Source organism: Phodopus roborovskii, unplaced genomic scaffold (assembly GCF_943737965.1).
Source record: "Phodopus roborovskii unplaced genomic scaffold, PHOROB, whole genome shotgun sequence".
Classification (NCBI taxonomy): domain Eukaryota; kingdom Metazoa; phylum Chordata; class Mammalia; order Rodentia; family Cricetidae; genus Phodopus; species Phodopus roborovskii.
In genome coordinates, this window is record NW_026126567.1 from 1,695,433 (window position 1) to 1,723,162 (window position 27,730).

The 27,730-nt window shown below is 48.4% G+C and overlaps 1 protein-coding gene across 4 annotated transcripts in view; it reads left to right on the forward strand.

Moving 5' to 3' along the window:
* The window catches only part of Trappc9 (trafficking protein particle complex subunit 9), a 405,567-nt gene that overhangs the window by 13,906 nt on the left and 363,931 nt on the right, over positions 1-27,730 (forward strand). For 3 of the 4 annotated variants that reach the window (XM_051202715.1, XM_051202717.1, XM_051202713.1), the window contains exons 5-7: positions 4,165-4,191; positions 13,544-13,665; positions 18,628-18,753. In XM_051202715.1, coding sequence (XP_051058672.1) covers positions 4,165-4,191; positions 13,544-13,665; positions 18,628-18,753 — 275 coding nt within the window. The remainder of the gene's footprint in view (positions 1-4,164; positions 4,192-13,543; positions 13,666-18,627; positions 18,754-27,730) is intronic. The other variant, XM_051202714.1, reaches the window with a different exon arrangement.

Genomic DNA, 27,730 nt, shown 5'->3' on the forward strand with positions numbered 1-27,730 from the left:
TTATGGAGTAAAATCTTGTTTCAATAGATAAGGAAAGGCTAGGGGTATGGCTCAGCGGGTAGCGGCACTTGCCACTGAGCCTGAAGACCTGAGTTTGATCCATGCAACAACTCCCATGATAGAAGGAAAGAAATGACTTTCACAAGGTGTCCTCAGACTACCATCACCACCACAGAAATACACAAACACACACAGACACATACACTCACACAGACACACACTCTCACAACACACACACAGACACACATAGACACACACACACAGACACACACACAGACACACACAGACACACACACACATACACTCTCACACAGACACAGACACACACCACACACACACACACTCACACACAGACACACACACACATAGACACACACACACTCTCGAAGGAGCTGGGGAGATGGTTTAGTGGGTGAGAACATGTGCTTTTCAAACATGAGAAACCTAGCACTGGGTGGCAGAGACAAGCTTTCTTCCTTTTCCTTTTGCTGTGATAATATACTCTGACAAAAGCAACTTATGGGAGATGGCTGCTTTTTTTTTTAATATTTTTATTTGTGAGTGTGCATGTATCTATGCACATGTTTGAGTCTCTATCTGGAGGTTTGAAGAGAGCATCAGATCCCTTAGAGTTACAGTGTGAGCACCAGATGTGGGTGCTGGGAATTGAACTCTAGTCCTCTTGACCAGCTCATAACTGTTTCTCCAGACCCCTCAGTTGCTTTTGGGAAAGATGCAAAGACTGGGAGAAAGTTTTACAACCTACTGCTCGCAGGGCCAGTTCCCTGCCTCTCAGCTCCCCTGCCTGATTCCTGCTACACTGTTACCAGATTCCTGCTACACTGTTACCAGGGAGCCCGTCATCTCTTTTGCTGACATCTGGCTGTCCCACTACCTTCCCTGAGGCCCACCATTGCCTGTGCTGGCTGAACGGGGTCTGTGAGCTCTGGACCATTGCGCAGACCCTGGGAGGATTCTTGCAGGATGTTCCATAGGTGTTGCTGTTGTACTTATCTTTATTTATTATTATTATTGCATACTATTATTAGTTTTTATTTTTTTTCCCACTTGCACAAGAGGACCTAAACCAGGCTCCTTCCTAAACCAGACTCCTTGAACAGGATTTCTTCCTTTGATGTTTCAGACTAGTCCCCAGTACGCATCTGGAAAAAGCCTTCTGGTTCCGTGTTGTTTTTTGTCTTGTCAGCTCAGTGTGAAGGTTTCAGGCACGCTGTCAGAGCAGCTGTGAGACTGGACTTCCCCTCGAGCATTAGGAACTGGTTAGCCATGAATGATGTCACAGCTCCGCAGCACCTTACAGACGAGAAGAAGGCGGCTTCTAGCCAGGCCCTAAGTTTCCCTCTCTCTTCCTGTGCTTATTAGTGGGCATCCTGTAGGGTCAGGAGAAGATCTTGGCTTCCAGGTCAGCCGAGGTGGTTGGGTGCAGGTACTGTGCTCAGCTATGTGCATTAGGAGTGTTGTCGAGCTTGTGGGTCATACCCTGTGTCCCTCGTCAGGTCTGATCATCATCCTCAAGAAGCCAGTTGAAAGTGGGAAGCAGAAAAGAGATTTATTCCATGTGGCCACATTGGGAAGAGGGACGAGAGTCTTGCCATGTAGCCTAGCCTGGCCTTGAACCTGATTCTGTTCTACTCCCCGCACCATTACTGAGATTATGGGCACGCACCATAATCTCAGTATTGAGAACTGTCATTTCATGATGTTTGACAATTTCTAAGGAATTAGAGTAGGAAGAAAGAGCTTTGTGAGGAAAGATGAAATTAAGTAGAAGAGAGCCGGGAGGTGGTGGTGCACACTCTTAGTTCCAGCACTCGGGAGGCAGAGGCAGGTGGATCCTTGTGAGTTCGAGGCCAGCCTGGTCTACGAGAGTGAGTTCCAGGACAGACTCCAAAGCTACACAGAGAAACCGGTTTAAAAAAAAAAAAAAAGGTAGGAGAGGGTCCAGGGCCTGGTGCTCAGGTTTGTAATCTTAGTGGGGAGGCTGAGGCAGGAGGATGGTTAAGTTCAAACTTCAAGGCCTGCCTGGTAATTGAGAAAGACTCGGTCTCAAAAATAAAATTAAAAAGTTGGAGATGGTTCTTGTTTGAGAGGCCCACACCTGTGTTCTCAAGGCTGCCTTACCGTCTTCCTGAGTGTCTCCTTTCTCTTCACCCTTGTACTTAGAAGCACCTTCTAGCTGGGCATGGCCAGCACTTGGGAGGCAGAGGCAGGTGGATTTCCGTGAGTTAGGCCCCACTGATCTGTAGAGAGAGTAGCCCAGGCCAGCCAGGGCTACATACATAGAAACCAAAGGGGGGGGTTGGGGACCTAGCTCAGTGGAGGAGGAGCGCTTTTCCAGCCCACATGAAACCTGTCCTCAGCTAGCACCACACGCGCGCGCGCACACACACACACACACACACACACACACACGCACGCACGCACGCACACACACACGCACGCACGCACACACACACACGCACAGTGAGTGTCCGGGGAAGATGGGCACCGCAGTGTTAGTGACAATGATGTTACCTGACCTAAAGCCGCAGAGTCACTTCCTGTTTTGCTTGATGTGTTTTGAGACACAGTCTTATTGTGTAACCCACGCTGGCCTGGAGCTCCGGATTCCTCTGCTTTAGCATCCCCAGTGAACACATGAGCCGCACATGCATACATGCAATGGTATATGTGCATTTATTGCACATATGCACATATCCTAAAACATTACTGAGAAATAAAAAAATTAAACGCACACAAGGGGCTGTAGAGGTTGCATGGTTACCAGAGTGCTTGCCTCTGAGGACCGGGATCTTTTTTTTTTTTCCCTTGGCTTTTTGAGATAGGGTTTCTTTGTGTAGCCCTGGCTTTCCTGAGACTCTGTAGACCAGGCTGGCTTCAAACTCAGAGATCTGCCTGCCTCTGCCTCCTTGAGTGCTGGGATTAAAGGCGTGTGCCACCACCACCCAGCTGAGGACCTGACTTCTACCTCCAGAACCAACGTAAACGGAACCAGGTGGGTGTGGTATATTGGAATCTCAATGCTGGGGAGGCAGAGACAGGTGGGTTCTTGGGTCTGCCTAGCCTAATTGGCAAGCCCTAGGCAATTAACAGACTCTGTCTCAAAAAAGAAATTAACACAAAATTTGGTGGATATCTTCAGAGGCATGGCATACAGGGTTGACCTCTGGTCTTTGTGTGTGTGTGTGTGTGTGTGTGTGTGTGTGTGTATGTATGTATGTATGTATCTATGTGTATGTAGAATGTGCATGAGAGACCAGAAGAGGGCATTGGATCCCCTAGAGCTAGAGTTATAGGCAGCTGCACAGTTTGAGTGCCTACACCTGCATCTGGGTCCTCTGCAAGAGCAACACTCTTAATTACTGAGCCATCTTTCCAGCCTCCACCAGCTGCTTTGAGATAGGATCACGTGTAACTCATCCATGTCTTAAACTTATTTGGGCAAGAATGGCCTTGATCTCTCCATGATCTCTTCCGAGTGCTGGGGTTACTGGTGTGTGCCACTGTGCCCAGTTCATGTGGTGCTGTGGATTGAACCCAGGGCTGTGTGCATACTAGGTGCATACTAAGTACATACTAGTCAAACATCCCACCAACTGAGCTACAGCTTCAGCATAAGCTACCTCTAAACATCACAAAACATTAGCTGTGATAAGTGTCCTGTAGTTCATACTTCATTTTTCCTTTCTGTGTGTGTTTGTGTGTGTGTGTGTGTGAGAGAGAGAGAGACAGACAGACAGACAGGATGATCTGGGGAGGAGTGTACTTTTATCGCACTTCCTTTGAGGCCTTTGATGATGTCTGCAGTGCTCATATATACTTGCAAAACAATTTATTTAGTTATTGATTTATTGGTGAAATTAGGGTTTCTTTAACTCATTTGGGGAGAGTGACAAGCCTGAGTTTTACAGCGCAGGAAGGGCAGGGGTAAGGGGCTTCTTTCCTGCTTGTTGATGCCGTGATTAACAGTCCATTTCCTGTTTTTCCCGAGCCTGCCATGCTGTTGCTCACAGCTAAGGTAGATGCAAGCTTCCCAGGCTTCTCAGGGTATATGCAAACTGTCAAATGTGTCGTCCTACTAGTTGTCTTTAAAAGTGGTTTTCGTTTTCCAAATAAAAGACCGCAATCTGTTCTTTTTTCCAGGGGCGCAAGAAGTTCTCATTGACCCAGGTACATGATCTCTGTGCTTTAGTTTCTTTTGGTTGTTATTTTATTTTTTTTTAAGTGCTTGTTTCATGGTGTCGTGAATGAATGGTTCCAGTGACCTCTGGAACATTCTGATTTAAGTAACTTTAAATCAGAACTCTGACAAACCTGATTATAGTCTGGTCCTTGTTTGATGGGGCACCCCGTTGCTTCGCGTGTTTGGTGAAGAGAAGCAATTTCCCCCTAGCATGGTGAAGTGAATGATTGGAGAATCATGCCTTGAGTTCTCCGGAATGCTCTGAGCATGCTTATGCTGTCGGTTTGATCCCTTTCATGGTACTAATGACTTTGCTCTGAGTCTATGGCCTACGCTCCTTTCCACAGTGATTTTAATTCCCTATTACTTTTTTCATAAACTATTATTATTATCGTTGGTGGTAGCAAAAAGGTCTTGCTGTGTAGCCCAGGCTGGCCTTGAATTAGTGGCAATCCTCCTGCTTCAGCCTCCTAACATGTGAGCCACCAAGCCTGGATGAATATATGTGTTCTTAAGATATCTTGCATTTTTTTTTCTTTCTTTTTTACACTGTTGGGCCTTTCTTACACTTCTTAGTTTCTATAATTAGTCCAGCAGAAACTTGTTTTGTTACAGTGCTTAAGTATTTTGTGATGAGTTCAATAATTTCTGGCTTAATTAGAAACAATGGCCAAGTAGGTAATAAATAGTGCAGTAGCAGACGCCTTTCTTCAAAGACCATAGACCAGGCAGGCCCGTTTCCTCGGGCTTCCAGCTCAAAACGGCTGCGTTCATCTTGGGCTTTGTCTTCCTACTTGTGCTATCTGATTCAAGTCCTGTCTCTACACTGCTGGCCAAGTTCCTCAGTGTGCTTTGTGGAGAGTGTAGAGGGCCCAGGTGCTTGTACCTTTTTGTATGCTCTCTAAGGAAAAATGTACACAAGAGCAGGGCTTCCTGTGCCAGGAGCCAGTGACTTCCTGTGCTTGTGAGAGTTAGGTCAACAAGCCAGGTATGGAGCTATAAACCTGTAATCTCATTAGCACTCAGGAGGCTGAGGCAGGAGCCAGCTTGAACTCTGTATCAACAGCTTGTCTCAATAACAAACATCTCAAACAAACAAACAAACAAATAAACAAAAGTCCTGGGGGCTGGAGAGATGGCTCAGTGGTTAAGAATGCTTCCTGCTCTTGTAGAGGAGCTGAATTTGGTTCCCAGCAACCATGTTGCTGGGCTCACAAATGCCCGTAACTCCTGCTCTGGGGAATCTGAAACCCTCTCCTGACCTCTGCTGGCATCTGCATGCACACACCCATACAGCAAACACACGTGTATGCACGCAGCTGAAACAAAACAAACAGGCAAACTCAAAAATGGAATTAGTTTTGAATGCTTTGATGTTATTGAGCCAAGATTGGTTATTAGAGCCTGATCTGAAGTACTGAATTTCACTGTACCAGTCACACTTGTGAGAGAAGTTGATGGGAACATATTAAAATGACTTCTGAAAGTCAGTCTTTGGTTGAGGTAGGGAAGAATGTGTTTGTCAATTTTGAAAGTGTTTAGAATAGCTTCTGCAGCTGAGTTCGCAGAATGCAGGCTGGAATGTGGCTGTGGGGGGATGAGCAAGTGACCCTTTACATTTCTTTTTTCCTTTTATTTTGAGACAGGGTTTCTCTGTATTGCCTTTGGAAGCTGTCCCGGAACTCACTCTGTAGACCAGGCTGGCCTTGAACTCACAGAGATCCGCCTGCCTCTGCCTCCCCAGTGCTGGGATTAAAGGTGTGTGCGCCACCACTGTACTGATTCTTCACATTTCATTCAGGACTGTGTCAGAGCCTGAGGCTGGGAAAGCCACCAACAGTCAGCCCTAGCACTGGGGTGCATCTTTGCATGCACCTTAGGTGTAAACAGCATGGGCTGGACACTCCAAGGGGGATAAGATAGGTAGGAGGGAACTGAGGCTCTTCCGACACCCAGCCCTTACCTCACCAGGTCCTAGCCTACAGCCTGTAACTTCAGGTCTCTGGAAGGAGCCGTTAGACCAGACAGAGCCTGGCCATGTTTTATTTGTCCCTCTTCTGCAGTTCAGACCCTGGCAGCTCATGGGGTGGTGCTCTGGGTAGGAGGGGGTGTAGATGGAGTTTCTGTCCCGCCGGGTCCCACAGCTGCTTAGCCCCAAATAAACACACAGAGACTTATATTAATTATAAACTGTTTGGCCGATGGCTCAGGCTTCTTACTGGCTAACTCTCTCTTAATTGTTAACCCATAACTTTTTTTTTTTCTTTTGGTTTATGGAGACAGGACTCCTCTGTGGCTTTGGAGGCTCTTGTAGACCAGGCTGGTCTCAAACTCACAGAGATCCGCCTGCCTCTGCCTCCCCAGTGCTGGTATTAAAGGCGTGCACCACCACTGCCCGGTTACCCCATAACTTTTAATCTATCTATTTCTACATGGCCTTGTCTTACAAGAGAATGCCTGGCAGGTCCTATCTTCCTGGTAGCTACTTGACGCCTCTCTGCATCCTCTCCCCAGAATTCTGCTCATCTGGTAGCCCCACCTATAATTCCTGTCTTGCTATTGGCCAATCAGTGTTTTATTCATCAACCAGTAAGAGAAACTTATATGCAGAAGGACGTCCCCCACCATCTCCTCTTTTCTGTCTAAATAAAAAGGAAGGTTTTAACTTCAGCAGTAGAATTATATATAACAAAATAGTTATTGCCAGTGCCCCTGAGGCCTTCTCCCCTGATGGCATTGTCCAGCCCCACAGAAAAGCCTCTTTCACAGAGCCATCAGAAAGCTCGACACTTGCACTTAACATTTGCTTGTCCTATGGAAGGTGGTTTTGGGTTCCCCCAGAGGAAGCTTCCTTTGGCTCTGGGTGGTTGTTTCACTGCAAACGAAGAAGAGAGGCCTCCTCGGTCGTGTGCTGCAGACAGAATTCTGGGCTCCTGCACTATACCTTAAATGCTACGGTTCCTTTCTCAAACTCCTTTCTCGCTCTGGGCATGGTGTGCACATCATCCAACAACTACCTCCTTCAAGCCAAAGTCTTTTGGCTGATTTCATCCTGCTCTCCTGCTTTTCCCATATTGGGGCGGAGGATTATAGTGTCTGTCTTCTTCCGATGACAAAAACTAGCAGCTCAGTTGAGAATGCTGTTTCCTTTTTTAGAAACAGCTCCAAAATGAGTCTAGAACCAAGCACAGTGGGCCGCTGTAGGACTTTGATCTCCCTAGCAATAAGCTCCACGTCCTCTGTAGTCACAGAGTCCGTTCCTTCTGTTCCCCCATCCTCTCCTGGGCTCTTGCTGGCCTCCTCTGTCCATCTTGCATTTCTTAAACTGTGGTCATTTGGAACTGGCTTCTTTAAGTTTTTAAAGGTCCATCCTTGTAGCATGGCTCAGGAGTTCACATCACGTCAGCATGTTACCCTGGCCTGTCAACATGCCACATTTTGTCCCTCTGGTCTGTCAGCCCACGCACCCTCTCATGAAGCTACTCTTTGGCTGCTAGGAACAGTGCTGCTATGAGCATTGTGGGAACTTTTGTGTGTTCCTCGTTTAAATCCCCTTATGCCTACAGAAAGTTCTCCATGAGACGGTCCCTGCAGCCCTGCTCCTGAGCTTGCCGCTCTGTGTCTGCCACAGCAGTTGCTACCTTTCTGACTCCTGCTGGGTATGCAGTGGAACCTCACTGCATCGCTGGTTCTCTTGCAGTTAATGAGCACCTTTTCTAAGTACACTCATCACTGGTGTATTTGCTGTGAGGAAAGGCTGCTCTCATCTGCCTGTTAATTATTGAGTTTCCACAGTCCTTTCTATGCTCTAGGTACAAGTCGTCTGTCTGACAAGGCTAGGGAAATCCTGGATTGGCACAGCGCTGTTTCATCCCGGAGTGGCTGAGTGAGAACAAGGTGTTCTGAAGGCCGGGTCTCATTACAGCCTTGACACCTGCTTAGAAGGTGGCAGAAGCTTCCCAAAGTCCACACTGAGGCTTCTTACTGGTTTGAGAAGCATCTTTATTACGCATGTTGGGTACATGTCAGAGAAGATTCATTGACTAGATTGGACAGGAGAAGAGGTCTCTTGATTTCTTGGGCTCAATTAAGATTTATATGTTTTTTTTTCTTTTTGGTTTTTTAGAGACAGGGCTTCTCGGTAGCTTCGGAGTCTGTCCTGGAACTCTTCCCTGCAGACCAGGCTGGCCTCGAACTCACAGAGATCCACCTGCCTCTGCCTCCTGAGTGCTGGGATTAAAGGCGTGCACCACCACCACCTGGCCATGATATTCTTTCTGGGTTAAAGTATGTAGCACTCCATAGTAAACAAAGGCATTTGCATGTCTGTGGGACGGAGCCACCCCAACTATGTGTCACAGGTGCTTGTGTATTTCTTTCAGTCTGTTTGAGTATTTTGTAGATTTTCAAGTGGCTTACCTTTACAGTTCTATTTAAAAGGCAGCTCTGGGTCTCGTACAGTTTCACCAAATTTATCCTGACTTATGTATGAAACTTCAGTCTCTGAAGAAAAGAGTCAGCGCTGACCTGTTGAACTAGTATCAGCATGGGCATTTCTAGGCCTTTCCTCTCCATATCATCGGTGGGGTTGGTTATCACATGGAGTCTACCTTTGTTTCTTTGTTACTGAATTAGAGCCTCCAAAAAGCTTTGGTTAGTATGGTAAACTTCCCATGGAGTGTGATGTGCTATGACTTCTGTTTGCAGTTTATGAGAGTTTAGCAGCATGCTTATTAAGATTTCTTTTTACTAAGCATTTATTTACATCTTCATAATTATTTCAGGGGGTTACGTGTATACTTTTAAACATGACTTGTCAAAATCATGTCCACTGTAGAGTTTTAAAGGATAAGGAAAAACAAAATAGACACATTTAAAATTAGTACTCACTTCATTTTTCTTTGAGGTTCCTTGAATTTCCATGTGAATTTTAGGGATAGATAGTCAGTTCCTGAAAAGAATCTTGCCAGGATTTTAATAGTGATTTTTCTGAGTCTGTAGACCAACACGGGGTGCATTACCTACTGTCAGCTAAAGAATATTACATCTAGCTGGGTGGTGATGGTGCATGCCTTTAATCCCAGCACTTGGGAGGCAGAGACAGACAGATCTCTGAATCTGAAGCCAGCCTGGTCTACAGAGTGAGTTCCAGGATAGCCAGGGCTACACAGAGAAACCCTGTCTCAAACAAAACGCCATAAAATAAACACATGAAACAATATTGCGTCTTCTAGGGCTGGAGAGACGATTCAGCAGTTAAGAACATTTACTACTCTTGGGGAAGCCCCGAGTTTGGTTCCCATCCTACAACGTGATTGCTTATAACTCCAGCTCCAGGAAATCCACTGCCCTCTATTGGGCTCCATGGGTACTGCATTCAGTGTCTGTATCCATACACAGGCACATACAGCATAGGCATGTACATATGCCTCTGCATATAGAAAAACAAAGAACACTGAATTTTCCAAACCATGGACATGGAATATCTTTCTACTTATTTTCTCTTTGTTCTCTCTCTCTTTTTTTTTTTACCCCTGCATTTTGGGGATCAAGGTTAGGCAAGTGGTATTTCTTGGCCATGTATCTTTAATTTTTTTCAGCTCTGAAAATTACAATTTTCAGAGAGAGAGAGAGAGAGAGTGTGTGTGTGTGTGTGTGTGTGTGTGTATATATATATATATATATATATATATATAGTGCATTTTAAAAAATAATTTTAAAAATATTTATTGTTTAGATGTATGTGTGCATGTGTGTGCACATGGGTGTATGTCTTTACCAAGGCCAGACGAAGGCGGCATTGGATCCCCTGGAGCTGGGCATGACAAGTAGTGTGGGTCACGTGATGTGGGTTCTAGGAACCAAACTGGTTCTCTGCAAGAGCAGCAAGTGCTGTTAACTCCTGGACCATTTCCCCAGCCCATCTCACTTATTCTTAGCTGTTTAAATACTTCGGAGTGGACTTGTCATAATATCATTACCACCCGGTTAGCTGCAAAGCATACTGAGGCATTTGATCTTTTAGGTGTTGAACCCTTTTACCCTACAGCCCGTCTGACTTCATTTATTGGCTCAGTGGGTTTTGTTACAGTCTCTCGTGTGCAAGATCATGGCCCCTGAAAACAAACTTCTTGCTTTTGGATCTGGATGTCCTGGCTGAGACCTTACCCTGGGGTTCTGAGCCTCTTATCATTATTAGTATGGTGTTAGCTGTAGGTTGGTTTTAAAGCTAACATTCCCTTATCAGCATGAGAGCATCTCATCTGTTCTAGTGTGGGAAGGGTTTCGATTGGGAAAGTGTTGGATTTTTATGTCTTTCCCCTCCTCATCTAGACGATCCTGCATCCTTTGTCCTTTATTCACGCACACACACTGTGATAATTGGATTTTTAGATCTGAAGCTGTTCTCTCCTCCCTTGCTCATACCCTGTGATTGTCTGTAGTTTGCCTGGTTCAGTGAGCTCTTGTTAGGGGGAAATGTTAGTGTCCAAGCTCATGAAGGACACACACTGGCTGTTAAGCATGGATTTTCTGGGGCTGGGGTTTCTCCCTGCCCAGTTCTCCTCTGCTTTGGTGTTAGGGCAGTGTTGGCCTCACTAAGCGAGTTGCTGATAGTGCCCCTTCCTTTGGTGTTTTTGGGTAGAGTATGTTTATTTACTCATAGAAACTTGGTAGACTTCACCACTGAGGCCATCTGCACCTTGATTTTCTTTCTTGGAATGCTTTTGGTCATTAGCTCAATGTCTTTGGGCTTTCCAGATTTCCCTTTCCTTCTTAGGTATTTTGTATCTTTCTAAGAGCTTTCCCGTTTCATCTGGATTATGTAATTTATTGGCATTGAGATGTTCATTACCTCCCCCTCCCATTTGTGTTTACAAATTTTATTTAGAGGGTGGGTATGGTGGTGCAACCTTTAATCCCTATAGTTGGAAGGCAGAGGCAGGTGATGTCTTTGAGTTTGAGGCTAACTAGGCCTTATACAGCAAGTTCCAGGCCAGCCAGAGTTCATAGAATGACCCTGTCTCAAAAAAAACAAAAAAACAAAAAAACAAAAAAACAAAAAAAACCAAAACCCAACCAAACAAAAACACTCAAAAGAATTTTATTTAATATTAAAAATAGGTCCCACAGTACACAGCAAATAAAATATCTGAAACTTATTTTAAAGAGAACAGCAAATTTGAAGGATTTAAGCCACCTTGTATGGAGGCTTCCTCTTCCTCTTTTAATCAAGGCCAGGCATTTTTATTTATTCATTTCGTTCTCTCTCTGTACCTCATAAGAGAGACAACAGGACATCCATGTTTGCCTGTCTGTCTGTCTGTCTATCTATCTATCACCTATTTTTTTTTTTTTTTAAGAGACAGGGTCTTATAGCCTGGTTTGGGTTTGAACTTCCTCTCTAGTCTAGGCTGGCTTTGAACTCTTGCTTCAGCCTGTGTCCTGGAATTGTAAGCACGTGTCCATCTTTAAAGCTCCAATTCAAGTGCTCAAGTTTCATTATTACTTGGTGTGTGTGTGTGTGGGTACACAGCAGCCCCAGGGAGCATGTGGGGGTCAGTTGGTGGGAGCCACTTCTCTCTTTCTACCCTGCGAGTCTTGGGAAATCAAACTGAGGTCAGTTTCAGCAGCCGGCACCATACTGCCCAAACCATCTCACCAGCCTCACAATTTTTATAACATCTTAAAATGTACACATCTTACCATCCGCAACTTAGTGCTCTCAGCTCTGCAAGGGTGAGCTGCAGACTTGCCACTGTCCCGGTGCCACTTCCAGTGTTAAGGTGGTGCAGTGGCAGGTGATGCAGGTGGTGCAGTGGTGCAGGTGTTGCAGTGGTGCAGTGGTGCAGTGATGCAGGTGATGCAGGTGGCGCAGGTGGTGCAGTGATGCAGTGGTGCAGTGATGCAGTGGTGCAGTGATGCAGGTGGTGCAGTGGTGCAGTGATGCAGTGGTGCAGGTGGCAGTGGTGCAGGGGTGCAGTGGTGCAGTGATGCAGTGGTGCAGGTGGCGCAGGTGGTGCAGTGGTGCAGTGATGCAGTGGTGCAGGTGGCGCAGGTGGTGCAGTGGTGCAGTGATGCAGGTGTTGCAGTGGTGCAGGTGGCGCAGGTGGTGCAGTGGTGCAGTGATGCAGTGGTGCAGGTGGCGCAGGTGGTGCAGTGGTGCAGTGATGCAGTGGCGCAGATGGCGCAGGTGGTGCAGTGGTGCAGTGATGCAGGTGTTGCAGTGGTGCAGGGGGTGCAGGTGGTGCAGTACTGCAGGTGCTGGCTTCCTCTACTGGATGGCAGGTATGCTAACCCCAGGTGCCATAGCTGTGTTCTTGAATCAGCCTGGGCCTGTGAATGCCCAAGTCTTGTGACCCTGGCCCTCATGGATTTGAATCTAGTTCTTACAAAGGACAGACGGATTTGAGATGCTTTCTTCCTCCCGCTTCCTCCTCATGCCTCTCCTAAAGCTCTCTCTCTCTTTATTGCAAGAGGATTTTACACACGATGCTCTTTCTTCTCCCCATTTTGCAGTCTCCTAGCTTAGCTCTTCATCTCTCCATCACAAGTCCGTCTTCCCACATCTCTATGTACTCATTATTCTCCTGTCTTGTCCCAAAACTGGCCCTGGATGAGAGGACCTGGTACCACGTGCACTTTTGTGGCGCCCGTGGCAGTGTGCAAAGAGCACCCTGGCCCTCGCAGTTAGAACACTGGGCCCTGAGCCGAAGGTAGGGGCAGTGGGCCTTTTGGGAGATGCCCTTGTCTGTAAGATTACCACGTGACTTAGGAGAAGCTTAGACACCAAGGTTTAAACCAGGTAGATTTTGAGTGTTCTCTAGCATCAAAGACAGTTACGTCTTTTCTTCTCCCAGTTGGAGTTATCTCTGTAGTTTCTTCTGTTCTGAAGGTGGGAGTTCTCCACAGCTCTTCCCCTGTGTGAGTTTGGTGGCAAGGGTCGGTCAGAAATAGAAAAACGACAGCCGTGGACAGGCGACTAGCACTTTTAAGTAATTTTCTTGGCTGCTGTACAGCTCAGGAAGTGGCTCATACGTTTTCCCTCCTTTGAGGCCTCAGTGTGGTCCCTGGGTCATTGTCCTTATGCTACTTTTATGTATGCTACTTTCATGTTCTTTAATGGAAAATCTTCACAGAGAGGGTTAGCTCATCAGAGTTAGTTAACACTGCATACAATGCAGTTGAGACTGCTACAGCCCGAGTATAACCTGAAGACCGAACGGGGTTTAGACTTCAGTGGCATGCACTGAGGCCCTGTCTCCCACACACTCCTCCTTAAAGTAATGAGGGAATAAGAAGGAAGAAGCAAAAGACTGTCTTCTCTTTTTCTGTCTGCAGGCGCCCTCACCACCAATGGCATAAACCCTGACACCAGTACTGAGATCGGACGTGCCAAGAACTGCCTGAGCCCTGAGGACATAATTGACAAATACAAAGAGGCCATTTCATATTACAGCAAGGTGACTCGATGGCTTTGTACAGTTTTCATGCCCTTGTTGTGTCTTTCCAACCACAAAGCTCCCTGTTGATGACGTTGTGTCGTGTTGCAGTATCTTAAAAAAAAATATCCAACGCAGATTATACGTCAGTTTCGTTGATGTTACTCTGTGTGTGTGTGTGTGTGTGTGTGTGTGTGTGCATGCGTGCGTGTGCGTGCGTGCACACATGTGAAGGTCAGAGAACAATACGGAGGGGTGGTTTCTTCCCTCCACCACGTGGGTCGTGGTGACGAGACTCAGATTATCAGGCGAGACACAAGTGCTTTACCCTCTGAGCTGTCTCACCAACCTATTTTTCTTACTTGCTTTGTAAACATTGTATTATTCTCCAGTACATAGCACCATATGCCTAAAATGTTTATTTTTTTTTTCTGATTACAAACAGTATATATTTAGCATAAGTTTGGAAAAAGGTCATCATAGCCCATTCAGGGATAATCATTGTTGATATTTCTACATCAGCTTTCTAGACTTCTGAAAACCAGGGTGTCCTAGTTAGGATTACTGTTATGACCAAAAGCAACCTGGGGAGAAATGGGTTTATTTTGCCTACACTTCCATGTCATTGAAGGAAGTCAGGGCAGGCGCTCAAACAGGGCAGGGACCTGGAGGCAGGAGCTGATGCAGAGGCGTTGGAGGGTGCTGCTTACTGGCTTGCTCCCCATGGCTTGTTTGGTCTGCTTTTTTTATAGATCCCAGGGCTTCCAATCCAGAGATGACACCACCCACCATGGGCTGGGCCCTCCCCCACCAATCACAAATTAAGAAAATGTGCTATGTGCTTGCCTGCAACTTGATCTTTTTTTTCCTCTTGGAGCTCAGGGCCTTGTGCTCTCTAGGCAAGTGTTCTACCATTGGGCTAAATCCCCAACCCCTTGCAGCCCGATCTTATGCAGGAATTTTCTCAAGTCTAGATTCCTTCCTCTCACATGACTCTATCTTGTGGCAAGTTGACATAAAACCAGCCAGCACACAATGTGAGCGGTCATGTTATAAAAACGGCACGAAAACTTTACTTGGAGGTGAACTTCTTCTCTGGCATAAGCGGTGTCTGTTCTCTGTGTTCTAGCACCTCCCATGTCAAGACTGTGAGTACCCATGGCTCACTGCTCCATTTATTCATTTATTTATTTATTTTTGAGGTGCTAGGGATTGAACCCAGACCCTTCACAAGCTAGGTTAAGTGCTAACATTGAGCTCCAGTCCAACCTTCTTCTTCTTCCTCTTCTTCTTCTTCTTCTTCTTCTTCTTCTTCTTCTTCTTCTTCTTCTTCTTCTTCTTCTTCTTATTATTATTATTATTATTATTGAGGCAGGGTTTCTCTGTATAGCTCTGGCTGTCCTGGAACTCACACTGTAGAACAAACTGGCCTTGAACTCACAGAGATCCCCCTGCCTCTGCTGGCAGCACAGGTCATGGTGGCTCCCAGTTGACCCCCACTGTCTTTGGATTACTGTGATTTGCCTCCAACCTGAGCTGAACCCTCCCCAGCCTGCACTGAGCCCTCCCCAGCCTGCACTGAGCCTCCCCAGCCTGCACTGAGCCTTCCCCAGCCTGCACTGAGCCTCCCCAGCCTGCACTGAGCCCTCCCCAGCCTGCACTGAGCCTTCCCCCCCCCCCCCCCCCCCCCCCCCCCCCCCCCCCCCCCCCCCCCCCCCCCCCCCCCCCCCCCCCCCCCCCCAGCCTGCACTGAGTCTCCCCAGCCTGCACTGAGTCTCCCCAGCCTGCACTGAGCCTTCCCCAGCCTGCACTGAGCACTTCCCAGCCTGCACTGAGCCTCCCCAGCCTGACGGCCCCCCCCCCCCCCACTGAGCACTTCCCAGCCTGCACGAGCCTCCCCAGCCGCACGAGCCCCCCGCCCCCCCCCCCCCCCCCCCCCCCTGCACTGAGCCTCCCCAGCCTGCACTGAGCCTCCCCAGCCTGCACTGAGCACTTCCCAGCCTGCACTGAGCCTCCCCAGCCTGCACTGAGCCTCCCCAGCCTGCACTGAGCCTCCCTAGCCTGCATTGAGCCCTTCCCAGCCTGCCTTGTGAAATCTTCTTTCTGGTTGGGATGATAGGTTTATTATTCTTGAGCAATTCTAAAATACATTATTTGATGTAATGTAAAGTTGGCGTTTGGTGGAATACACAGTAAGCTGCTTATTCTAGGAAGAACTTCCTCCTCCTCCCAGTGCTGTAGCCTCTGCAGGAGGTGCCAGGGGCCCTGCATTTTTACATGAGCATTCTGCCCTCTCTGCATAGTGTGTGAGTGTTTCCTGTATAGAATACAACTGATTGGATGCTTCTTTGTATTCCGAACTATTGTGTGTCTCTTTGCTTATTTTACAAGTGGAATTTCTTGCCATCCTGTCTGTTTAAGCTGTTGGATAGAAATGTAGTTTGCTAAGCCAGGCCGTGACGGCACTTGTCGGGGTGGATCTTCGTGAGTTCTATGCCAGCCTGGTCTACAGAGCAAGTTCCAGGACATCCAGGGCTACACAGAGACATCCTGTCTCAACAAAGCAAACAAAAGAAACACAGCTTTCTCTGTTAAAAAATGACATTTGTTTATTTAGTGCTTGCGTGTGCATGTATCTGGAGGCTGGAGTACACTTATGGTATTGATTTTTCCCCTTCCATCCTGTCAGTCCCAGGAATTGAACTCAGGAACTCAGGTTGCCAGTCTGTGTGACAAGTGTTTTTACTTGCTGAGCCATGTTGCTGGCCCCAGATTGACTTTTTAATGTTCATTTTAAAGCTAGCCATTAAAAAAAAAAAAAAAAAAGTCAAATTAATCCCGCCCCCCTTGCAGAGCCTTTTCATGTCTAGTTTAGAAAAAGTCTTCAAGAAGAACACCATAATGAGATTTTATGAGGCTGTAAGAAGGTGGTGTAGGCCTGGAGAAATAGGGTTCTACCTGTGCACACTTGAGACCTACCCTCTTACCATTGTGGGCCACACTGTGGCTTCCTTCAGGTGGGTGGTACTTCACCAGCCAGGCCAGGGCCTCAGTGACCACCATCACAGTGTACCGTGTTAGTGAACATTGGAATTTCGCCTCTGGGGCGGGCGGGGTGGGGGTGGGGGGGGACTGGTCTGCCTGGCACAGCAGAGGAGTCAGGGAGCTCTGTCCCCAGAATGGCCCTTCTACACTGTGCAGAGTAGACAGCAGTCTGACGTTAGGATGTGGACAGAGCTCCCCTCTGCTGCCTCTAACCATCCGACTCTTCACGTCTTCAGCCTCGGATGCTGTTTTCTCGTCTCTCTGCTGCATCGAGTGCTTAATCAGGGTCAATGATTTTTACATATAGAAATGGCCAGCACAGTGGCAGGCTCATTAACACTGCTCAGTGAAGCATTGGTTATCGCCTCCTCTTCCTGGGTTCAGTATTGTGCATGGCACCTGGGCAAAGCCTGCCCCTCATATTGTAGGTAATGCAGATGGAAGGGGGAAATCCATGCCTTGCTTTTCCTGAGCCACGTTCTCATTTCTGTGTTTCCCACTGAGACTTGGTGGGAACCTCAGACCATCTGCAGCCTTACATCTTTCTTTCTTTTCTTTTGTAAGATTTATTTATCTTTCATATGTACAGTGTTTTTGCCTGCATGTCGGAAGAGGGCACCAAATCTCACTAGAGATGGTTGTGAGCCACCATGGTGTGGTTGCTGGGAATCGATCTCAGGTCCTCTGGAAGAACAGCCAGGCAGTGCTCTCAACCTCTGAGCCATCTCTCCAGCCCCACCGTACACCTTTCTTTAGGCACAAGAAAATAGGCTCACGTCACCTGTCCTCACCAGTGTCGTGTGTGTGTGTGTGTGTGTGTGTGTGTGTGTGTGTGTGTGTGTGTGTAACTGGGCCATCATCAAGTGTGCACAGACAGTAGGGCAGTGATCTGGTAGAGCAGAGAACTGTGCTCATTTGGTCCTTACGTCCAGGCAGTCGTTGGTGAATGTCTGTCATCACTCGCGCCCTCTGCTTACACTCATGCATCCCAGATCTGTTTTGTTTATACCGGTAGCTTGAGAATACGTTGTAAGATGCTCCTGGGCAGGGACACTGCAGTTTGCTACCTAGTTCCTCTGAGCCTGAGCGCTTTCTGAGGCGCAGGAGCGCTATCCAAGGTTCTTGAGGGCTGTCCATGGTGCTGAATTCTTTCTCTGTCCCATGGGAGCAAGTCAGTGGTTCTCAGCCTTCCTAAAGCTGAGTGTGACCCTTTAATACAGTTCCTCATGTTTTGGTGACCCCCACCAACCATAAAGTTACTTTCATTGCTACCTCATGACTGCAATTCTGCTACTGTTATGAATGGTAAATGTAAAGACACCTGATATGCAGGTGATCCCTGGGTGGGGGGCGGGTGTTGTGACCCTCAGGTTGAGAACCACCTCTGTAAGTAGCAGTGGTTCAGATGAGTCCCACAGAACCTGTTCTGTTTCAGTGCCTGAGGTGTGGGTACAGGTGGCTCTGAGACAAGATCAGCAGCACTGAACACAGCCCAGATGTCTCCTGCAAAAGGCAACGCATTCCCAATAGCTGCATTAAAGCTGCAAGTGTGAGAGCAACATTTAATTAAAAACGGCAGAGCATCCATCCATTATATGGCCTGAGCATCCCTAACCCGAAAATCCAAATCCCCAAACCCAAACTCCTCTAAATGCTAATCACTTCTGGTCTTGAAGGGACCTCAGCCTGCCTGCCCCCTCTGGAAACCTGTAGCATAGCAAGCATTGTGATTATATGATTTTAATCAGTGCAACACACTTAGATGGTCATAGGTTTACTCCAACTTGTAACCACTAAGACAGACTCTCCCAGAGGACACCAAGGGCTTTGCGCGCGGGAAGTGCTGCTGGGGACATCTGGAATCTCCGTGGCAGCTTCCTAACTCTGGAAACATCCTTGCTTTTCTTGCTGATGGACATGTTTACTTTATACCTCCAGTATAAGAATGCCGGGGTGATTGAGCTGGAAGCGTGTGTCAAGGCCGTGCGTGTCCTGGCTATTCAGAAGCGTGGCATGGAAGCGTCGGAGTTTCTGCAGAACGCTGTGTACATCAACCTGAGGCAGGTGAGCACGTGCCTGTCCATCTCTGTGGCTGGTGACTCAGGTCTCCTGGAATGTGTCACTCATGATCCAGCTCAGTGATTGTGCAGCATGAAAAAAAATCAATGGGTCCTAGCCCATGAGCCAAATACATGTGATTATTTGTGTGCCCATCATCTCCACTTCTGGATATTTTCAAAATTCAGAGTTCACCATCTTGCCCCAATTTTTTTTTTTTTTTGCCACCGTTGCAACCTTGACATGCCTCTCTCGGCTCTTGCCTTTGTCACTTGTGAAATGGTTGCCATTGGTAATGCTGGGCTGTTGGGTTTGTAAAACCTGAGGCTTGTGTGGCTTCTGTCCCCCACCAGGTACCGCACAAATGTTGGTTAAACCTGAGCCCAAAGAGCACACTGAGGTGGATTGACCACAGTGCTCCCCAGCCTAGAGGCCTGGAGGCTGTTAGCCACGTGCAGCCAGGTGGAGCGGATCTGTAGCAAAGCCAAGGGAGCCAGGGCTCCAGCAGGCAGCAGTCGGCCCAAGAACCCTGGCTGAGTAGACACCCTGTTAAAATAGACCTAGAGAGAAGCAGCCACCCCGCCGTCACTGAGAGGCAGACTCATAGGGAAGGCAGGTAGTGAGCGGCTTATGAATGACACGCGTTCATAAGGGGAGCAGGTGGCCCAAGGACCTAGGGTCATTGGAGGTGACCCCGGAAGGCAGAATAGAGTGCTAGGAGTCTGACTCTCACAGAAGCCATGATGGAAGCAGAGAATGCAGCCAGTAGGATGTGTGGCAAGGAGGGCAGAGACTTTGGGGTCTGCTCTAAGGGCACAGTAGGGCAAGATCTGGGTGGTGAAGGGTCCAGGGTGAGCTGTCTGTGAGTCTAGGCTGTTTTGGGAAGGCGAAAAGGCTGAAACATAGAAGCCTGGCGCCTGAGGAGGATACGACCAGGGAGAGTAATTGCAATTGGCCACTGTGCTCTGAGAGGCAAAAGGCAGGCTGCATTTGGTGTGCAGATAAGAACCACACTGTTGCCAGGTGGTGGTGGCACACACCTTTCATCCCAGTGCTTGGGAAGCAGAGGCAGGCGGATCTTTGTGAGTTTGAGGCCAGCCTGGGCTTCAGAGTGAGTGCCAGGACAGATTTCAAAGCTGCACAGAGAAACCCAGTCTTGGAAAAAACCAAAAAAAAAAAAAAAAAAAAAAAAGAACCACACTGTTGGCCTTGATGAGAGTGAGGGAAGTGTGGGCCGTTGGGCAGACAGGGCAGAGGGCAGGAGGGACTTCAGAGCCATTCCACCCACACACGCAGAAAGCATGATGGCAGCCAGACTCCCATCCAGTCACTTGTGCTTGATACGCTGATGGTTGCCACGTTCACCGCAGAGATTATTATATTTTTTAAAAATGATTTATTTATTTTTATCTTATGTGCATTGGTGTTTTGTCTACATGTCTGTCTGTGTTAGGTTGTCGGATCCCCTGGAACTGGAGTTAGACTTGTGAGCTGCTGCGTGGGTGCTGGGAATTGAACCTGGGTCCATCTGGAAGAGCAGACGGTGCTCAGCCGAGTCTCGGCCCCCCCCCCCCCCAGAGATTCTTTTCTTTGGAAGGAAAAATAGCTTAATAGATTAACCCGAGGCTGGAGTGACAGCACATTCTGCTCTTGCCGAGACCCGAGTTCATCTCCAGCCCCCGCGTCAGATGGCTGACAGCTGCCGGGAACTCTTGGCCTCCCTGAGTCCTACTTGCTGTAGAGCCCCCCTTAGGATAGTCTAAGGGGCTGTCTGAAGTGTCAGTTGTCAGCTCGGCCACAGAGGGAGATTTCCCCAGTTTTGCTGGCCATTCCATATAGGGGGACGGACACCTGTGGCCTCACAGTGAGGGAGAATCGAGAGACCGGCTGCACCCAGTGTCCTCAGGGAAGGCCAGGGCAGGCCCCAGCTTCTGTTCTCTGTTGGTTTCCTGAAATCAGGAGGCAGAAGAGGCGAAATTTGGTGCTTCGATGTAGGAACGTCAGTTACCTGGGAAATGGCCCAAGGCAAGATGCCAGCCTCCAGGAAGCTGACATTTACCGTTTGACTCGGCTCTGCTCAGGGCCCAACACTGGGCCAAGCCCTGTGAACGTGTGTGTACGTGTATTATGATTACATTCATTTTATTTGCGTGCATCTGTGCATGCGTGTGGGCACCTGTGCCACAGCATGCGTGTGGCCGGAGCACAACTTGGATAGTCCGTCCTCTCCTTCCCCTGTGTGGGTCCCTGACTTCAGTTGTCAGGCTTAGTGGCATCTCCTTTCCGTGCTGAGCTATATCACTTGCCTTCTAGGCTGTGCTCTCCAGAGATGCCAGGGCTACATACAGGTCTCGTAGAGGACTGGAGGACGGGATGGCCCAGGCCAGGCATACACAAAGCTTAGTGAAGTGTACATTGATTGGGATACAGCACAGTTGAGTCCCACCAATACCCAAGTGGCTGAAGGGCAGAGGTGGCATGGTGGGATGCTAGAACCTCAGTGGCCTGGAGCATGGAGGGCCCACAGGGGTCAAGCTGGTCATGTTTCGCCAAAGGACAGCGAGGGCACTGGTGCGTCAAGGGTAGGAGGGTGGGACCCTGCTATAAGCCATGCTCTCAAAGTGAGGAGTGCTGGGCTTCATTGGGTTTGCTGGGAAGGATCCAGGGAAGCCTGATAGATGGTCCCGTGTCCGTCCACCGGTCTGCAGCAGGCTGCTCCTGCTGTCTTCATGCCTAGGGGTTTCAGAAGATATCTTTAAGGTATAGCAGAGTCTCCAAACACACCTGGAAGGTCCGGGGAATGGAGTCTGTTAGGCTCAGCTGGATCCCGAGTGCTGGGTGGCTCCCAATTATCCCAGCTCAGCTTTGCGTCTGCAGTTACTGAAGTTACCTTTACAGATTAAAGGCAGGGGGTTTGGGCATATGCTGCAAAACTGTTTTCACAGTTGGGCATGCAAACACACATTTTGCAAAATAAAATGTTTTCTCTGAAAACGTGTGGGCGTTGATTTGGACTAGCTCTGCTATCGAAGTGCATGGCCTCAGGCAAACACTAGAGGGCAGTGGTGCTCCGTGGCAAACGTGGCCCTGCGGCACAGAGCAGTTCCTGGCTTCTCCTAGTCTGCCCAAAGAGGAAGGCTGTTTGTTGTTGACTCATCCCGGGGCGTTTGTCTGCCAGCAGAGCAGGCAGCAAAATAATGAGTTCTGGTGGGATTTTATAATCACAGTAAAAAGAAGGGCCTGTAGTTTTTCCGAAGTAGGACAAGCTTTTGGTACTTGATTAAGTGTGGAACCGATGGGAATGCATGGCTTGGTCAAATGTGGGCATTTTGGAAGGAATGGCGATGTGATTAGCAGAAGTCCCTTCTGTCTTTAAAAATCTCTGCATGGACATCTGAACGGATGAATGACACATGGGGCTTCAGCTGTGCTGGGAAGGGTCTCTACAGAATAGATGCGTCCTCTCTCTCTCTCTCTCTCTCTCTCTCTCTCTCTCTCTCAGTGTGTGTGTGTGTGTGTGTGTGTGTGTGTGTGTGTGTGTGTGTGTGTAAGTGCAAGCACAGCCTGTGTTGGCTGGTTTGTGGTAATTATCTGGCACTCCCACATGACAGCAAATGGCTGGCTACGTACAGATCTGTGTGCTGACCATGAAGGTTTCACAGGCGCCTGCCTGCCTGCCTGCTTTTGAAGCTCACTGAGCAGCAAACAGTCATGATCCATGACGGTTGAGCTGAGCTGAAGGGGAACCAGGTTCTACAGAAAAAAAAAGGGGGGACATGCTCCCACTGCATGGCTTCTAGGGGGCTGCTCCAGATGCATTGGTCCCGGGGACATAAGCAATGTTGCAACATAGAAAAATATGCACGGAAGGGAGGCTTGTGGGTGGCAGGCACTGACTGTTCCTGCAGCAGCTGGCTTGCAGGCACCTGCAGTGTCTGGACAGCTGCCTCGCCACTGGCAGCCAGTTTTAAAGATGGAGAATCTGGAGGCGGGACCCGGGCTCCTCTCACAAAGTCTTCCACTGTTATTTTAATCCCCCTTTCTGTGGTTCTTAAAGGCAACCCTGCCTCCTGTGGCTTCCCCCACCCCCAACAACACAAGGACCTTAAGAGAAAGTTCTAGCAAAGAAGTGTTTGGAAAACTAGACTGGCACCTGCCAGCTCACACAGAGGCTCAGGTCCTTGACCTCCTTTCATCTCAAAGTTCCGGAGAGACCGCGTGCCCTTTAAGAACGTTTTGGCTTATGAGGCTTTTTGAGGAGACCTGCGGCCTCTTTGTCTCCAGTCCAGTTTTCCTTCCAAAGCCATTCCGATTTTATGCAGGGTACTCTGTTCAGATGTGAGAACAGCCTTTTTGCATTTCTTTTCTGATGGGTTTCCTTAATGAAGCTGTTGCTAAGGAAACCCTGCAAGAGCCTGGTAGGCACAGGAGTGATCGCATCCCAGTCTTCTGTCAGTTTGAGCTCAAAGTCAGACGGGCAGGAGAATGGGGAAGGGTGCTGAATGCAGGCAGGGGAGGTATGAGGTTGGGACTGTGGTAATGCTGAGACAGGGTCAGCACTGGCTTCCAGGGGCAGCCCGCGGGGGACCCCGTGGCTCTTACAAGGAAACCATTGAATGGGGAAGGAAGTCTGCTAGGGAGAGAGAGAGAGAGAGAGAGAGAGAGAGAGAGAGAGAGAGAGAGAGAGAGAGAGAGAGAGAGAGAGAGAGAGAGAGCCGAGAAGTTTCTGGTCTAACAAGATTCTGGTAGGAGAGCCGATATCTGTGGCGGGCAGTCAGTCTCTCCAGAGTAAGAAGTCAGGCTGCAGAAAGGTCAGGAAGCCTTGGTGGCCAGACCTGCTCAACCCTGGGACAGGGCACTGCCTACTGAGCTCAGTTTCAGATCTCCAGGGTGACCAGAGAAAGTCGTGAAAGAAGCCTGTGTGCCCTGCAGGTGGCTGTGGTTTTTAACACAGGGACGAGAAGGGGACATGTAAGCCAGTGTGTTCTCACAGGCTTGAGGGATCTCGATTTCCCTCTCTGTTTTAGTAGTTAGGAGCCTTGGTGCTGAGCCCACAGAGACCTTTAATAACTACACCCATTTTATAGCTGCTGGGCGTGCTTCCGACCAAACCTTCCCTGGTTGCAGTTTAACTATAGTCTCATTTTTCTTCTCACCTTGATTTTTGTCTTTTTGTTATTACTGTGTTTGTGTTTAAAAAAAATTGATTTTAGATCCTTCTTCAGGACAAGGCAGGATGTAAACAAATGGCTAAGCAGAGGGCGTTGCAGGCAGACGCTCATTGCTCTGTAGAGGTTCCAGGGTATTTACCTTAGGAGGTTAAAGCTGAGCTGAATGTTAAAGCCGTGTTTTCAGGGGGAGAGAGTTTAGTAATACACACAGACTCTGGAGAAGGCACAGTGATTGTCAGAGGCCAGACATTCACTAATCCCTGACGCATGATTCATCCTTCTGCTCTGTGGGGCGCTGGCACCAGTCTGAGCAATGACAGTGGCTACCCTTGGTAGAGGTGCAAGGCGTCCTACGTCCTATGGAAGAAGAGGTTCACAGCCTTTCTGCATTTAACACTTCAAAGCCCTCCTGTGAGGGATTGCTTTATCATTTCCCATTTGTTAGGTGCAGCAGACCTAGTTTTTATCTGGGAGTGCTTCAGGGCTCCTGGAAGATTGCCAGAGAGGTACAGCCAGCGCTTGGTTGCCCACCACCCAGAGCATGGAGCCCATTGTCCTCTGTCCAGCTTGCTTGCCTGGCACGTGCTTGCAAGTTTGTTCCCACTGTAGTGGAAGTCAGAACTTGGTTCCTTTCTGTGGCCAGATACTGGCCACTCTGTCTACTGGTCCAGCTCTCCCCTCCATGCCCTGGTGAGCAGCAGGGGCTTCCCAACAGTCGGTCTGTCTGCTGTTGAATGATACTGTTGTGAACACTCACACATGGGTTTTGTGAAATATGTTTCCACTCCTCTTGGACATACACTTGGGCCATATACCACTCTGTAGCGTTCTGAGGGACCATTAGACTGACTAACACAGATCGCTACGCTGTTCTTCCCACCTCTTCGGTACCCTCCTGCCCAGAGTGCCTTTTGGGTGCAGCTACTGGGGTGGAAGGGAAGTGATGTCTGGCTTCCGGTTTGGATCTGCATTTCCTTCACGCCCCATGTTGCTGAACATCCTTTCCTGTGCTCACTGGTCACTCACACATGGCTATTCCAGTGCTGTCCAGGTTTTAGCAATCTTTAGAGCCAGGCCGTGAACTCAGAGACTCACGCACACAAACACAGGCGATACCCCCCCAGACTGTAAACCCTTCACTATCTTGTGGTAGGGTATAGTGTGATCTGGGTGGTGCTTTCTTGTTAGGTTTCTGCTCTGCAGGAATGAGCTCCATTTTTACTGTTTTCCTGCTCTGTTGCTCAGCATGGGATTGAATTCCAGGGCATACTTCATCCTCGGAGTGGCTGAGACCCCAAGTGTCCACCATGGTTACTACCCTCCCTCCCTCCTTCCCTCCCCCTCCTCCCCCCTCCCCCCCTCCCTCCCTCCTTCCCTCCCTCCCTCCCTCCCTCCTCTTTCTTCATCCTCCTTCCTTCTTCTGAGAGTTTCTCTGTATAGCCCTGGTTGTTCTGGAACTCACTTTGTAGACCAGACTGGCCTTGAACTCACAGAGATCCACCTGCCTTTGCCTCCTAAGTGCTGGGATTAAAGGTGTGCGCCACCACCATGCCCAGCACTACTGCCCTTTCTTGGTGTCTTTTGATGATGCTCAGATTCTCTGTGTTTTAGCTCACTGCATGGGTGTGTTTCAGGGGAAATCACTGTGCCCCAAACTCCCTGCTCTCTTTCTAACAGACTGTTTCTGTGTAGACCAGGCTGGCCTGGTACTTGCTATGTAGGCAAGGCTAGCCTCAAATTCTGGGCAGCCCCCCTGCTCCAGCCTCCCAAGTGCTGGGATTACAAGCTTGTACCACCATGCTTTACAGTAATTTTTAATGTTGGAAGTATATCTTTTTAAACTTTGTTCTTTTTCAAGATTTTTCTGGCTATTCTGGGTCTCCCGCATTTCCTCATGAAATTTAGGAACAGCATGGGTTTTTTTTTCCCCCCAAAGAAGTCAGAGGGATTTGCATAAAGATTTCATTGATGCATATAGATTTCTGTAGATGAATTGGGGGGGGGTTTAGCCATCTTAACCATCATAGAATTATGTGCTTGTAACCAGAACACTCTGCAGATTGTGTGGTGGAGGAGGGCAGAGTTCAGGGCCAATGTAGCTACATTGTGAGTTCCAGACTAAACTAGGCTATGTAGGAAGACCCTGTCTCAACCTTCCCAACCTCCCCCGCCAAGTCAAACAATACTGTCTTTTACTCCTTGAACACAGAATGTCTGCCTCTCCCTTCCATCGCCACCACCACCTTCCCCCACTTTCCTCCCTCCTCCCCTCCCTCCTCCCCTCCCTCCTCCCCTCCCTCCCTCCCCTCCCTCCTCCCCTCCCTCCTCCCCTCCCTCCTCCCCTCCCTCCCTCCCCTCCCTCCTCCCCTCCCTCCTCCCCTCCCTCCTCCCTTCCCTCCTCCCCTCCCTCCTCCCCTCCCTCCTCCCCTCCCTCCTCCCCTCCCTCCTCCCCTCCCTCCATGGCTTAGCACTAAACTTTCGGTCTTTATTTTTATCTGTTGGTTTCTGTTTCACTCAACTGTATTCTGCTTTGGTCACCTCCTGTTTTACTTCATTTTCTGAATTAGGTGAGGTGCTCTAGAAATTTCCAGTGTCATTATCGTGGACAGAAGATTGCCCTTTCATTTTCTGAATTTACCACTTTCTTAAGTTTCTATGTCCCTTCAGGGTTCTGTCCTATTTGGAGCTGTAACTTAAAAACCAAAGTTCATAAAAGTAACTAAAGAACTTTTTATAAAACAGGCACTATTTGAAAAGTGGTTGGGCTTTAGTTTTTTTTTTTTTTTTGTAAGTATATAAATGTAAACTTTAATTTTTAAGCTAAATTAAGTGTTTTTGAGTGGATATCTCTCCATGCTGCCCAAGTTGATCCCCAACTCTGGGACTGAAGTGACTCTGTGCTCCAGCCTTCTGGAACCTTACTGGGCCTACCTGCATGTGCCACCATGCCAGGCTACGTGCAAGTTCTGTGTAGTTTTGAATCCACAGTCTTTCTGTATGACAGCTGCAGACACCGTGTAGAGAATGGAAAGTGTCTGCGTCTTGTGCATTGAGAGTGTCCGAGGCTGGCTGTGGCCTTCCACATCAGTGTGGAGTGCCATCACAGGCTGTTCCAGAGCCCCTTCCTGTGATGACTCGCTCTTCAGAGCTCCGAGTTCCGGCAGTTTGGAAGGTTGATTAGGGCCTAACTGTTCTCTTTAGTATTCCTGGCTGACTCATTTAGTTGTATCCTGTGATTTTTTTTTTTTTAAATCTTTATCCACAGGGGCTGGAGAGATGACTTGATGTTAGGGTTAGGAGAACCCTTGCTGCTCTTAGACAGGAAGAAAGCTCAGTTCCCAGCAACCACATCTGGTGGGTGATGACCACTTCTGATCCAAAGGCTCTCATGCCTTCTTCTGGCTTCTGTGGGCGGCTGTATTCATATATGAGCATGTGTGTGTGCCCACACACAGAACTTATAAATGAGATAACCCTTTTAGAGGTCTTGTGGAGGTCTCTGTTGACGGTTATGTTTCCCGTTGTCTTATATATCCACATTATTTCATTTAGTTTTTCTGGGCACTAAAAAAATTAGCCTGTCTTCCCTTTTACAGAGGACAAGGCAAAATGGCAGAGCTGGTAACTCAGTGGACTGTGGCTCAGACCTGCTGAGTTCACCGTGCTGCGCCCTGCCCTGCCCTAAGGTTCTAACAGCAGAATTCTGTTCCTTCTACTGTTAGAACAAAGTGGACCTGTTTTCTGCTTGGAAGTGGAGTGGTGAGTTGATACCAGAGTGACCCATCTTGTGACTAAGACGGGTCTTTATCTCA